Source organism: Equus przewalskii, chromosome 26 (assembly GCF_037783145.1).
Source record: "Equus przewalskii isolate Varuska chromosome 26, EquPr2, whole genome shotgun sequence".
Lineage (NCBI taxonomy): Eukaryota > Metazoa > Chordata > Mammalia > Perissodactyla > Equidae > Equus > Equus przewalskii.
The window spans coordinates 10,977,050-10,990,348 of NC_091856.1; the positions used below are offsets into that span (position 1 = coordinate 10,977,050).

At 46.4% G+C, this 13,299-nt stretch overlaps 1 protein-coding gene across 6 annotated transcripts in view; it reads right to left on the reverse strand.

The window, feature by feature from the left end:
- The window catches only part of ABCA1 (ATP binding cassette subfamily A member 1), a 132,032-nt gene that overhangs the window by 24,301 nt on the left and 94,432 nt on the right, over positions 1-13,299 (reverse strand). For 3 of the 6 annotated variants that reach the window (XM_070595990.1, XM_070595992.1, XM_070595991.1), the window contains exons 21-30: positions 12,305-12,447; positions 11,974-12,111; positions 10,918-11,138; positions 9,290-9,368; positions 8,267-8,469; positions 7,104-7,152; positions 6,794-6,907; positions 5,582-5,730; positions 3,776-3,900; positions 2,000-2,098 (exon numbers count right to left, since the gene is read on the reverse strand). In XM_070595990.1, the coding sequence (XP_070452091.1) occupies positions 2,000-2,098; positions 3,776-3,900; positions 5,582-5,730; positions 6,794-6,907; positions 7,104-7,152; positions 8,267-8,469; positions 9,290-9,368; positions 10,918-11,138; positions 11,974-12,111; positions 12,305-12,447 (1,320 nt within the window). Of the gene's footprint in view, positions 1-1,999; positions 2,099-3,775; positions 3,901-5,581; positions 5,731-6,793; positions 6,908-7,103; positions 7,153-8,266; positions 8,470-9,289; positions 9,369-9,395; positions 9,469-10,917; positions 11,139-11,973; positions 12,112-12,304; positions 12,448-13,299 lie in introns of all 6 variants that reach the window. The other 3 variants (XM_008527139.2, XM_008527142.2, XM_008527140.2) reach the window with 1 other exon arrangement.

A 13,299-nucleotide genomic window follows, 5' to 3' on the forward strand; every position in this document is an offset into this window, starting at 1 on the left:
TCTTTATCTTATTCTCGTATCAAATGGAACAGTTTTGGGGGTTGCTCTCTAGTTCTCCCTTTAAAGCACCCAAACTAAATAGAAAAAGTCAAACTAAGACCCAGGGCCCTCTTGAAGCTCGCACTCTAAAACCTGCAAAAAATGAGTGGCTGAGACAAAATTAAATGCCACAAGGAAATGTCCCAGCCAAACTTCCCTTAGTTCTACTACTACTTTTTTTTTTTGAGGAAGATTAGCCCCAAGCTAACATCCATGCACATCTTCCTCCACTTTTCTATGCTGGACGCCTACCACAGCATGGCTTGATGAGCAGTGTGTAGGTCCGCACCCAGGATGTGAGTCACCAAAGTGGAACATGCAAATTTAACTGCTACGCCACTGGGCAGGCCCCACTACTACTTTTGAAAAGCCTAAAAGTTGCTGGAGTGGGGCCTATACATCAGACTGCTCCCAGCACACCTTCAGCGGTGCTCTGCCTCAAAGCTGAGAGCCCTGTGATGTCAGGGGCAGCACCCCATTTGTCTCTGTAGGCTAGTTCTCAATCCAGACCCGGCTCCAACAGACCCTTCAAGGGCTGGCATCAACCTATGAGTCCATAGTATTCAGCTGGCATGTAATGAATCCACCTAACTCTACCCCTCATCTCATCTCATTCTTCTATCTCGCCTTCAAGTGGAATCTAATCAAAAGTCTTGTGAGGGGCCGGCCCCATGGCTGAGTGGTTGGGTTCGTGCACTCTGCTTCAGCAGCCTGGGTTTCACTGGTTCAGATCCTGGGCGTGGATCTGGCACTGCTCATGAAGCCATGCTGAGGTGGCGTCCCACATAGCACAACCAGAATGACCTACAACTAGAATATACAACTATGTACTGGGGGGCTTTGGGGAGAAGAAGAAGAAGGGGGAAAAAAAGACGACTGGCAACAGATGTTAGCTCAGGTGCCAATCTTTAAAAAAAAACACTTGTGAAACCCAGATAGGATGTCCCTGTGTCCTTCTCCAACTTCGTCATCTTGTTCTTTAGGAACTGACATCGGCTGCTAGGATTTACTACCCATTAAGTATTAAGTACTAACAAACGTTTAGTAAGAATCCAATTATTAAGACCTAACAAGTACATAGTAGCTATCCATTTAGAAATCTGTTCTAGAACCTTGCACACACAGGCATGGCAATCACTCGTCTGTCACTTGCAGGGTCAGTATTTCCCTTTAAATCTGGAATTCAAGTTAGCCCTTCTGCAATCTTCCTACACCTTTTTGCACTCTCGATAATTCCTCAGAGTTTGTGGTTAAGGATCTCAACTGCAAATTCTACCTGAGCTTGGAAACTTGAACCTACGTCTGCCATCCTTCGGCTCTCTCAGAAGCTCCTCCCGTCTCTTCATTGTCTTTACTCACAAACATCTCTGGACACACTTAAGAGTCATATGGGTATTTCACTGAACTTATTTATATACTGACTACTTTTTTAAAAAAGGATTTAAGGAAAGAATGATAAAACATGCCACTCTAAAACAAGAAAATGTCCATTTTTATAAAAATTATTACATCCTCTTTTCAGGTTGTTAAAGTGAAGAAGCTGATAAGCAAAACTGCAAATTAGATAATCATGGCAGCTCATCTCTGCACTTAGGTGCAGGAGTTGGGGGGAAGGAGAAAAGGGAAAAGCATTTATCAGTAAGTATAAAGAGCTATTAAATTAAATATTAATTTCTAAAGCAGTAAACAAGTCTGTAGTGATTTTCTTTGCAGGATGATAGACTACTCTCCTGGTCTGCTATGTGTGTTCCTAGATGGTTTGATTAGGTATTAGATAGGTTTGATTAGATAAGTAATATTGATTAGATATTAGCTTTTTTAAAATAAAAAATGATTCAAAGGGCAAATGATGGAGGTCACAGTGTGGCATGCAGCTGATAAATGCAGTCAGTGTTATCACAGATCACATCAGGTGGCAAGCAGAAGCAGCCAGCCATAGAGGGTCTAAAGTGGCACTTACGGGATTGGGTTTCCTTCCATACATCGGGTCCCGAAGCCAGGGTCTCTGGTGAGGGCATTCAAGAGTTCCTGGGTGCTCACATCCTCAGGAGCATCATTACTGTGGGTACATGAGAGGCAGCCAGCTCAGCAATTCATTAAAACCAGGGAGAATTTTCCACCTCCCCATTCCTAAGATAAACTACTTTTTTAATCAAGTATTTTCTGTGTGCCAAGCTCTTAAGAGCGACACGAATAAAACATAGAACCAACCCACAAGGAGCTGAGACTCTGGCCATATATTTGTCATCAAGGTAACATACAGGACTCCAAAGTGGAGCTTGTGTAAGTAAGTTACATGTATGGAGGTGTTCATGTGTGTGTGTGTATGTGTATGCACACACATACATATACAGAGTTACATATGTATTTTAATATGAAGTAAAATTCATTAAGGATCAGTATTTCAAAAGTACTTTCATAATTATCCATTAGGCAGAAACAACCAGGATTTTCTAGGAAAGGGGAGGCAGATTTTATTTGATGAGTGTTTGCATGGACAACTAGAAAACACAAACAATACTGGGCAGGGATTACAAAAACTTCATCAGCCCATGTTCCACAGCCCTAGGCAACACAGGGTCAGCTGCTGGGAAAGGAAAGAAGACAGTAAACGTGAACCAAATAGGAGGGAACATGGAGTTAGAGAATAGAGACCAATTCACATGCTTACGTATTTTTTTTCTTCTTATTTTTTTTTTTAAGCTTCCCTTTTCACATCACTGACATACTTCCCCCATCTAAAGGTCTATAAATACTAGAGGACTAAAGAAAACCCCTGGTTAAAGAAATGGAGAAACTCGTTTATCCTTTTTTTGGTACAGTGGATTGTTAGAGAGTAGCTGGAATGTTCATTTAAAGAACAAACACTAGCCAGTATCTACAACCTAAGAGAATAGATAATAAATGCATGAATTGTACTGTGCAGAAAACAAGAACCTGGAAGTACAATGCTCTTATGGTGTATGGAAGGCCTGTAATTAAACTACAAAATTAAACATAGCTGTAAATATCCAAAGCTAGCCCTAGTATAGTGGTCTAGTGGTTAAGATTCGGTGCTCTCACAGTCACAGCCCGGGTTCATTTCCTGGATCACACCACCCATCTGTCATATTGTGGTGGCTGTGTGTTGCTGTGATGCTGACAGTTATGCCACCAGTATTTCAAATACCAGCAGGGTCACCCACGGTGGACAGGTTTCAGTGGAGCTTCCACACTCAGACAGACTAAGAAGAAGGACCTGGCCACCCACTTCTGAAAAAACTGGCCATGAAAACCCTTTGAACAGCAAGAGAGCATTATCTGATAGAGCACTGGAAGGGGAGAGGATGGCGCAAAAAGACCAGGCAGGGTTCCGCTCTGCTGTCCACAGGAACGCCAGGAGTCTGAATCCACTCAGCACTAACAGCAAAATAAATACCCAAATATGTTACATAGCTCAAAGATTGTTTTTTGCAAGGGCAGATTATTTACATAAACATATATGACGGTTCCTGACAACAGCAGTATAAGGAGGAAAGGAGCTCAAATGCGGCCACAGAGAACTATTATTTCAGGTTTTGTTCACTGCTGTTCTTTGCGTCCAATATTCGTTTGTGTAGGGGCTTTAGCCACAGCAGATAAAATCCGTTCTACCGTGGGAATCTTGAGTCCACCTCCCCTTGGCCCTCAGCGTAGTAAACACCTTTGGTCTGCCTGAGCTCACCTCTCTCCTTGGGTACGGAAGGCCAACACATACCTGACAAATGTATACTGTTCATTGTACATCCAGGGCTGAAGTTCCAGGCTGGGGTACTTGCCAAAGGGTGGCACAATCAGACTGAACACCAGGGCAATGCAGACAAACACAGCCGGGAGGACAATCTATAGTCAGGGCATGGAGAGGGAAGGGAAATTGCAGGAGAAGGGCAAGTGTTAGAAAAAAGGCCAAAGGATACGCCCCTACATGTCCAGCCAGCACCCAGACCAACCAGCATGCGAATGAGCACAGGGCCCACAGCCAAGCTCCACGAAGGCATTTTTAGTGGCTTGGAAGCTGTGGAGCCTGAAAACTAAACCTCTTCCCTCCAGGGTATTTCTGGAAGCTAAGCAGTACCAGGCCAAAGGCTACGGCCACCTGGTCGGGGTGTTAAGCTGAGAACTTCAGAGAGTAAACAGTGGTCACATGTCAGGGTGACTCAGACCACTGAGTCCTGCTGTTTTCCCTCTGAAAACCTGAGAAAGACACACTGGGCCATGAGCCCAGCTCAGCTCAGAGGAAGGCTGAGAGGAGAAGCCCTGGACCAGGAGCCAGAAGACCTGAAGTCTGGTTCTGTCTCTACTACAAGCGGATCCATGTGAAGTCATTTCCTCCTCTGGCCTCAGTTTCTCATTTGTAATCTGAGACCGAGACTGGATGACCCATTCAGATCCCACACTCTGATAAACCCACTCTACAGCAATGTCTCCAAGAAAGGGAAAGCAGCCATTGTCTCCCTTGATGGCCTCAAAATGGATAATTATCTAAATCCTCTTGTACCTCCTCAAACTTTACCCCTGTACCTTCTCTGAGAACAAGGACCTGTACATACTTTATAAGAAAACTGTAAGGTTCTTCCATTTATTCCTAAAAAATCTATGCTTAAAAAACCTTAAAGATTTAAATGATGCCCCTGGGTCTAATAAACTAGGGTTTCAATGCATAAAATTATTACTGAGTGAATAATTACATGGGAAAGTACTGAAATAAGAATTATCTCAAATACTTTTACAACCCTAAGCAGTAGTAGTATTATCACCAATCAACAAACAAGGTAACAGAGACTACGTAACTTGCCCAAAGTCACACAGCAAATAAGTAGCAGAACCAGAATCCAAAACCAGGTCTGGATGCTCCAAACTCACACTCTCTGCATCACCCGTAGTGTGTAGGCAAGAATCTCTGCAGACTCTTCCTCTGTGCTACTTGACTTCATAGACTGGAATAATTTTCTCCCTCCTAACCAAGCCAGTTAGCATGCAAACTCTGACACACAGGCAGTAAGAGTACCGAGTCGTCTCTCTTCATCAATTTTTTTCTGACCTCTCTGGTTATCTTTTCTACCAGTTTGCAGTTAAACATCAGTTTAGAGAAAAATAATATTTCCAATAAGTTCATATGTCAAGCGCATCTGGGCATATCAGCTCTTAGGTTATGGAAATTGAATTTGCCCAGCCAGGTTTTCTAAATTTGTCCTTGTTATGCTCTCCTCTACAATAAAACTACTAAAAATAATAATAATAATAATTACTAATGTGAGGCCTAGTCTAAGCACTCACTCATTTTAACCCTCATAACAACCCCATGTCACAGGTCCTATTATTGTCCCCATTTTACAGCTGAGGAGACTGAGGCACAGAGGAGTAACCTGCCTGCAGATACACCAGTGGCAAGAAGCAGAACTGACATGGAAAGATGGATAATCTGGCTCCAGCATCCGTCTCATACCCACGATGCTATCCTGCCTCCACTGGTCAGGGGGACCACCCATGAGGCCGAGTCCTTGCCTGGAACAGCACTTCTCACCTGAGCAAAGAATCCCTTGCGACTCCGTCTGGCAATCAGCAGCCTCTTCCACAAAAGGGCCACAAACTGTTGCTGTGTGAGCTTCCAGCCCTTCACCTGGTAGGAGCCTTTGCCGTCCATCCCGCTGAGCAGGTCTGTCTCTCTGGATTCTGCAAGAAGCCAACACTCAAGGTCACCTATTACCTTAGGCACTTTTGACATCACCATGCTCCTTCTGGCATCTTCAGCCACCATCTTGGAGGTCTGCATTTGAAGGTAAAACTATCTCAGAAGTAAAAGGGCTTTCATGACAAATCTATGTCCAAGAAACAGTTATGACTCAAAATGTGTGACAACAGCAGTCTCTGCCTTTCAGTTCTTGTCTGATCAGTGCGGAAAATGAAGGTGCCTTGAGACCACTGAGGAGATGCGTTCACACCTAACTGGGTGCTGCATGCAGTCATTCAGATCATCCCAATTTCTGATAGAATATTCTAGGAAACAGGCCATGATTGCAGGCTGACATACTTGACAACACACAATGGCAATCTGTCTCCCATCTATTATATTCTTGGTGAAAGATGTACAGATTTAAATGACTTAAGTACTGACAACGTACGGAGTCAGGGAGAACATGGGGGCCACACACATGAGCCAGAAAGGTTTCTGTTGCTAAGAATTTAGAGAAATTCTCATCTAAAACAAATGATTCGTAACTGCGGTGCTTTAACATCTTACCAATATTTGCTTGATTTCTTGCCTCCCCTTCTCCATCCCCAAACACAAAGGGACACAGTCATCCAAAATACCTAAGTCTAAGGGTACAATCAACTCTAAAAGCAAATTCACCTCTCTGACTCTTTCAAAATCATCCATCCATTCAAAGAATATCTATTCAACAATTAAACTGGGACTCTGATATATGCAAGAAACTGGGACTCTACAGAAAAGATCATAAATGGATTCAGAGGATTGAGGGACCATCTTTTGATGTGTATCTTGAGAGAAAGATCTCAACTCAATGAAGGACGTCATGAGAACAGGCACTTTCAGGTTTGACCGTGTGCACAACACTGGAAAAGGGAAGTGGCTTTTCTCATTTTCTCTCTTCCCTTTGGTCCCTGTAGGTATCTATAATCCTGGGTTCAAGGCCATCAAAAGATAACACCGGAGAAGAAGATAAGAGAGAAATTCACTTTCAAGCAACGAAACACAGATCTTGCCCAAACGGACCTGGGTCTATGTCAGAATCATTTGGATCAATAGCATCGTCTTCAGTGAATGGGCGAAGACAGCTCTGCTTGTCCCCGAAGGCACGTCTCTTTCGTCTTGCTGGCAAGGTGCCATCTGAAGGCAAAGGGAAAGAATCTCACATTTCATTTTATTTGTAACAAAACAAACTCTCCCCATCTGTAACAAACCCATCACACTAAAAATAAGAATGTCAGAAAACAATTCAAAGGGAAAGGTACTACAGTGGTGAACTAAGACAGCCTACAGGAGGCACAGCCCTGAGAGGGTGCAGCGCCCCCTGGAGGGTTACCTGAGGTCTCAGCATCCACCCCACTCTCTTCAGCCACTTTGAGAAATATCTGAAAAATAAGAGTAAGTGAGAATATTATAAACACCACGTTATGAGAACAACCATTAATGCCATGATTATTGAATGGCATGTTAGTCCCTACAAATAAACAGTACAAGACTCATTTATTAATAACACTTGTCAGAGTCACTTGGGAGAAAAGCCATTTTTAACCAGAGAACATTTCCACAGTGGTGAAAACAATCAATCCAGACACTCATTTTCAAGCTACAGCGATGACAGTTAGGTCACAGCAGCAGAAGAAATTTGTTCTGAACCTAGAGGGAATGACTTAAGTGGCTTCCTTCAGGTCTTTGGCCCCAGATCTGTGAGTGGGCTAGCACCGTGATGAGTTATCCAAGACAGAATGATCAGGAGACAATGGGTTCGCCATCACTAGAAATGTTATGGCAGGGATTCAAACATCAGAAGACAATCTGAACTAGACCAATGATTTCCAACTTCTGATCTACAGACCACTGCCTAGGAAGTATGCAAGAAAAGCACAGACATCAAAGTCTCACCTCCAGAAATTCTGTTTCAAAGACCCTGGAGCTGAGCCTTAGAATTTTTTTTGTCAATAATATCCCCAGGTGATTCTGCTGCACAGTCAAGCGTGGGGACCACTGAGCCAGACAACTTTTATATCCCTTCTAGTCCTCAAGGTCTGTGATGTTGTGTCTCTAAAGGGAGGCACTGCCGCACAGGAGAGAGAACATGGGCTCTGAAGCCCAAAACCCCTGATTCTGAATCCTAGCTTAGCACCTGAGTATCCACTTTCTCATCTTGTTAGCAGGATTAAATGAAGTTACGATGATTTAAAAAAGAAAGAAAGAAAACATCAAACTCAGCACCTGGCACAAGTAGATTTTCTATAAACGTTGGTCTTTTCTTATGCATGGTCATGACACAGTCACACCATGGAACAATCCTAATACTTCGTTCCTACTATCTTCTACTACAACCTTAAAGGCTTAACTGGGGCCAACGTGACCCAAATGCCAACAACCTAAGGGCTCAGTGAACAGCCCTATGGTAATCCTATTCCCAGAGGAAAGGCAGGCTGCCTGTCTGGCCTTGAAAGTGTTGGCCCTGCTATATTCCAAGTCAGTCACTTAACTTACTTCTTCCAGGGTAGTCTCTGAGATGCCATAACTTGAGATGCCAAGGTCTGAGAGCCGGTCATCAATCTCATGGAAGAGTTCCACAAAGGCTCCCTCTTTGGCAGCTTCATAGGGCAGCACATAGGTCAGCTCATGCCCAATGTCTTCCACCAGACGGGCCTCGGCCACATGCTTCCTGATGAGGTTGGAGATAGCAGAGACATCTGTAGGGACCAAAGCACAAAGTGGCTCAGCCAGCTTGGAGGCCCCACATCAAGGTCCAGCCATCCCCCGATTCCTCCCTTTCCTACTCCTCGGAAGCCCACTGCCCCACATGTTACACCTGTTTCAGATACTTAAGTCATTCCACATGTTCATCTCTGGCATGAGAGTTCCTGGGGGCAAGGACTATGTCTTATTCACCTTTGTGTCACCAAAGCTGGTACATTGTAGGTGGATGGGTGGGTAGATGGGTGGGTGACTTTCCAAGGTTAAAAGCCTGGTGTCTATCACCTAAACACCAAGATTCTCCGATGGAAAATGTAAGTAAAGGAAGCTTAAATGATTCTTCACCCTTCCATAACCTTTTAAAGGAGGCTCTTTCTATTTACCTCAATAGAGGGTTAATCAAACAGTTCATGGAAGGAGAAGTCTTCCTGGAAAAAGCCAGCTGTTAGGACTGGGCAGAGATGGCCAGGATAAAGGCTTCTGTTCCATATGTGCTACTGATGACACTGGCCTCCTATACACACCTCCTGAGGAAAACCCAGCAGGCTGTTCCTCATCTCCTGGGCTCTCACCATCCTGAGGTCCTTAGCTCAAATCCCTCCCTACTGGCTTGGCCCTCAGCTCCTCATCCCTGGTCTCCAGTGTCCAGCCAGATCCACTCCCTAAGGGAGCCCCCTCCCCAATCATCTCAGCTCTCCGGGACACTTCCCTACCAGCTCCCAGACCAAGCCGCAGGCTCCCCAGCAAGCGTCAGGCCAATCTGCCACCAAGCTGCACCCTCCCCCACAGCCACCCAGCCCCAGCCCAGCAGCAAACCTTGAGTCAGCGCCACCAGCCTCTGCACCTCTCCTCCTCTGCCTCCACTCTGCCCAGCTGGGGGAAGCTCAGGCACCACCTGAATAAGAAACCCCAGAGTCCTTACCGATGGTCAGCGTGTCACTTTCATGGTCGCTGCCCAGGCCAGCATCAGAACTGCTCTGAGAAACACTGTCCTCCTGATGGCAAAGAAGGAGGTGAGAATGGGTCAGGGACCGAGCATGGTATAGCCGCCACCACCTTCGCCAGGGAGGGCTTCCAAGAGGCTCTATTGTGTGAGGACTGGAGCAAAAAGCTTCTTGTGGGAGACATGCACCTGGGCAGCCATGGCTCCTGAGGCCTCTGTCTGACATGTGTGCATGAGAGGCTGGGAAGCGGAGCTGTCAACAGAACTGTGGCCTCCCGATGAATGCCATAGCCAGGCCTTCACCGACCATCTCAGGCATGGGATTTGCCAGGCTAAGTGCTTCTCAAGCTTTAATGTGTGTTTCATCACCAGGGAACCTTGTTAAAATGCAGATTCTGATTTAGTAAGTCTGAGCTGGGGCCAAGAGTCTGCACTTCTAACAGGCCCCCAGGTGATCCCAATGCTGCTGGCCCTCAGACCACACTTTGAGTAACTAGGCACTAGTTAAAAAGTAACTAAGTAGGGGCTGGCCCCATGGCCAAGTGGTTAAGTTCACATGCTGTGCAGGCAGCCCAGTGTTTCGTTGGTTCGAATCCCGGGTGCGGACATGGCACTGCTCATCAAACCACGCTGAGGCAGCGTCCCACATGCCACAACTAGAAGGATCCACAACGAAGAACATACAACTATGTACCGGGGGGCTTTGGGGGAGAAAGAGGAAAAAAATAAAATCTTTTAAAAAAAAAATGTAAATAAGTAGACAGGAGTTCAAAGTTGGCATGTAAACATTTTAGGCAACACTGGTTTCAACACACAAATAAATCTCAGGCATGTACTTTGGCACAGAAGAAAAGTTACCTGGTTATTAGGTTCTGGTCCCAACTCTGTATTTACCTGCTGGGTGACGTTGAATGAATTACCAAACCCCTAAAAACCTCTCCTCCCTCATCTGGGATAATAATTATAACACCTTCTTCCCAGGGCTGCATTGTACTTCGAGATGAGAGATGTAAGAAAAAGTTTACAAACGATAACAATGCTACAAAGAATTATTATTTTCTTTCATGCCCAGAGTCTGCTAGAGTGACTGTCTGGCAGGAAATCAGTGCTCAATAAATATTTGCTGTTTTGTAGTTTAAAAGTTAAGGTCAATGAGATTCAAAGGTAATGAACAGGAACAGAGGGCATTCTGCAGCCAAAGCTCTTAGCTCTTGGCAAGTCTCTTTTCTTTGACATAATAAAGTCCCCTAAGGACCTTCTCCATCATTCACTGTACCTCCATAGGAAACAGTAACAGGATTCAACAGAGCTAGCACCATGGGAGCAGAAGTCTCCTGAGCTTTCCATGTATGAGGTATGACGTGATTCCAAAGGGACCACAGAGCAGGGAAATGGTGGCCTCAATGTGGCAGAGTCGGGTGGAGGTGGACAAGCCATTCGCAGCCAACAAGTCCTGACTCCACAGACGCGGCACCAGCCCAGCACTGAGACTGCAGCTCACCTTTTTCAGGTACGACACAGTGCTACTGCTATTTCTGCAGGAACTGAGGGAGGATTCCACATCCTTCTTGACCAGGGTCAGGTAGTAGCCTGTTCCAAGTTGGTTCTTCAGAAACAGGGAGGAGCCCACACAGCACAGCTTCCCATGGGAAATGATGGCAATCCTGTCCCCCAGGATGTCCGCTTCATCCATGTGGTGGGTGGAGAGAATAATGGTGCGGCCTGCCGGGCGCAAACACAAGGACATGAGACAGGTGAGGCCTGTCAGTTCTCATTGATTGCAGTGGCCAAAACTATAGATTATGAGCAGAGGTAAGCCTGGGACAAAGACCTGGAACCTTGTGTGGCCATGACCCCCAGGATGGCAAAGCCGTGAGTACAGCTACTGCATCCTCAGAGAAATAAGAACCAGGAACATCTATTTGGGAGCTCACTACATGCTAGGCAGTGTGCTGGGTGGTCTTCATGCATTCTCATTAAACTTAATTCTCTACGAGGTAGGCACTACTATTATCAGAGGTAAAGAAACTGAAGCAAGTTAAATGACTTTTCCAGGGTCTCACGGCCAGCCAGAGCTAGCTCCAAAGCCCATGCTCCTCAGACTGTCACCATAGGTAGTAACCTCATGTACTGTCTCTGTATCTCTAAGCAGAGTGCCCATTGTGCTCCTGCACCATGTTGGTGACAAATATAAAGAAAGACACAGCCTCTGCTCTCAGGAACCTAAGTCTATAGTGGACACAGTTATAATACACACGGGTAAGTTCTATGCTAGAGGGAGCACTGGGGGCTGTAGGGACCCAGAGGAGATGCCCTTTATCACAGTTTCTCTTCCTTTTGTAGGCCCCTAGGTAATGAAGCATAAACTTTAAGTGTCTTATAAACCAGGCCTCCTACCTGCATACCACGGGTGAGCACAGAGCTTTAAGAAGTTCTGCATTTTCCCCCGAGAAGTAATTCTGTCGCTCTAGCAAGAACCGCCCTGAGCTACAGGGCGAGCCTCTCTCTCCCTCCCTCCCTCCCAGCCCATGACACAGAATAAACACACCTCAGTTACCTTGTCGATATTTTAGCAGCAGCTCCCATATTCCCCTGCGGGAGTAAGGGTCCACGCCAGCTGTGGGCTCATCCAGAATGACCACCTTGGATCCCCCCACAAAGGCCAACGCCACAGAGAGCTTTCTCTGCATTCCACCTATGAGAGAGAGAGAGAGGCTCCAGGACCGGCCCCACAGGCAAAAGTGGTAAGAGATGTATAGAGATGCCCACGTGGGCACAGGCTCAGGACATGTTTCTGACCCCACTCCCACTCCCAGCCAGGGACCCTGCGCCAGCTGTTGTGTGTGTAGTGGGCGGGAGGGGAGAAGGAAGGCAGCTCCGGGCCTCACCTGACAGCTGACTTGTTTTGCTTTTCAGTTTGCTGGGTGGCAGACCGACATCCAGGGCCATTTGCTCCATCTCTGCCTTCACGTGCTTCTCTGAGAGCCCTTTCAGGCGGGCATAGAACCAGATATGTTCTTCAACAGTCAGCCTGAGGACAGAGGGACAGGTCAGCTCTGGGCCCCACAGGCTGGACCAGAATTCAGTGCCAGAACAGAAGAGAATGGGCACATTCCTCCACCCTCCACCTTTTTTTCCTTTTTAACTTTATCGACTTCTGAAAAATAATCTTCAAGAAGGATTCAAGGTAGAACAATAGTGAGCAACCACATGAGCTGTTCAGGAAGCCAAAGCTGAAAGGTGACAGGTCACTTCCAATCTATTCCCAGCAGGCCCGGCCACCGTGCATCAGACAGTTGCAACTCTAAATCACAGGTCTGTAAAGGGCCCTCCCCGAAGCCCCATCAACCAGGAGGCTGGCTTAACTCCATTAAGCTGCAGGACCCTCCTGAACCTCAAAGGACCTCTGATCCCGAGAGAAGGGAGGCCCCTGTGGAGAACAGGAGCCTAAGCTGCTCACTGTAGATAAGAGGAAACTGGGGCCCATAAGGGGAAAAGTCCTTGCCCGAAGTCACAGAGCTCAGGTCTTTCTCTGCTCCACCACGAGGGCTCCCTGGGAGACCCCTTGCTGATGAGGCAGCCTGAATGCGAGCAAATGTCTTGAGCAGGAAACACAAGAGGCCATTGTACCAAGGGCCAGGAGGCACTGCCAGGTCTGGGTGTTAGAGCTGCAGTCAGCATCACGGAGGTGTGTAGTGGGAGACAGGATGGGCTAACTGGCCGTCCAGAATGGCAGTGATGGAGAGCACCATATCTCAAGCCCCCATCCACCCGCTGGACAGATGGAACATCTCCTGCTCAACAATTCACCTCCTACTTTTCCTAACACTGAAGGACAACCAGGTCCCAATGTGTCCAGGAAGGCGAGGCCTGCCGCCCCCAA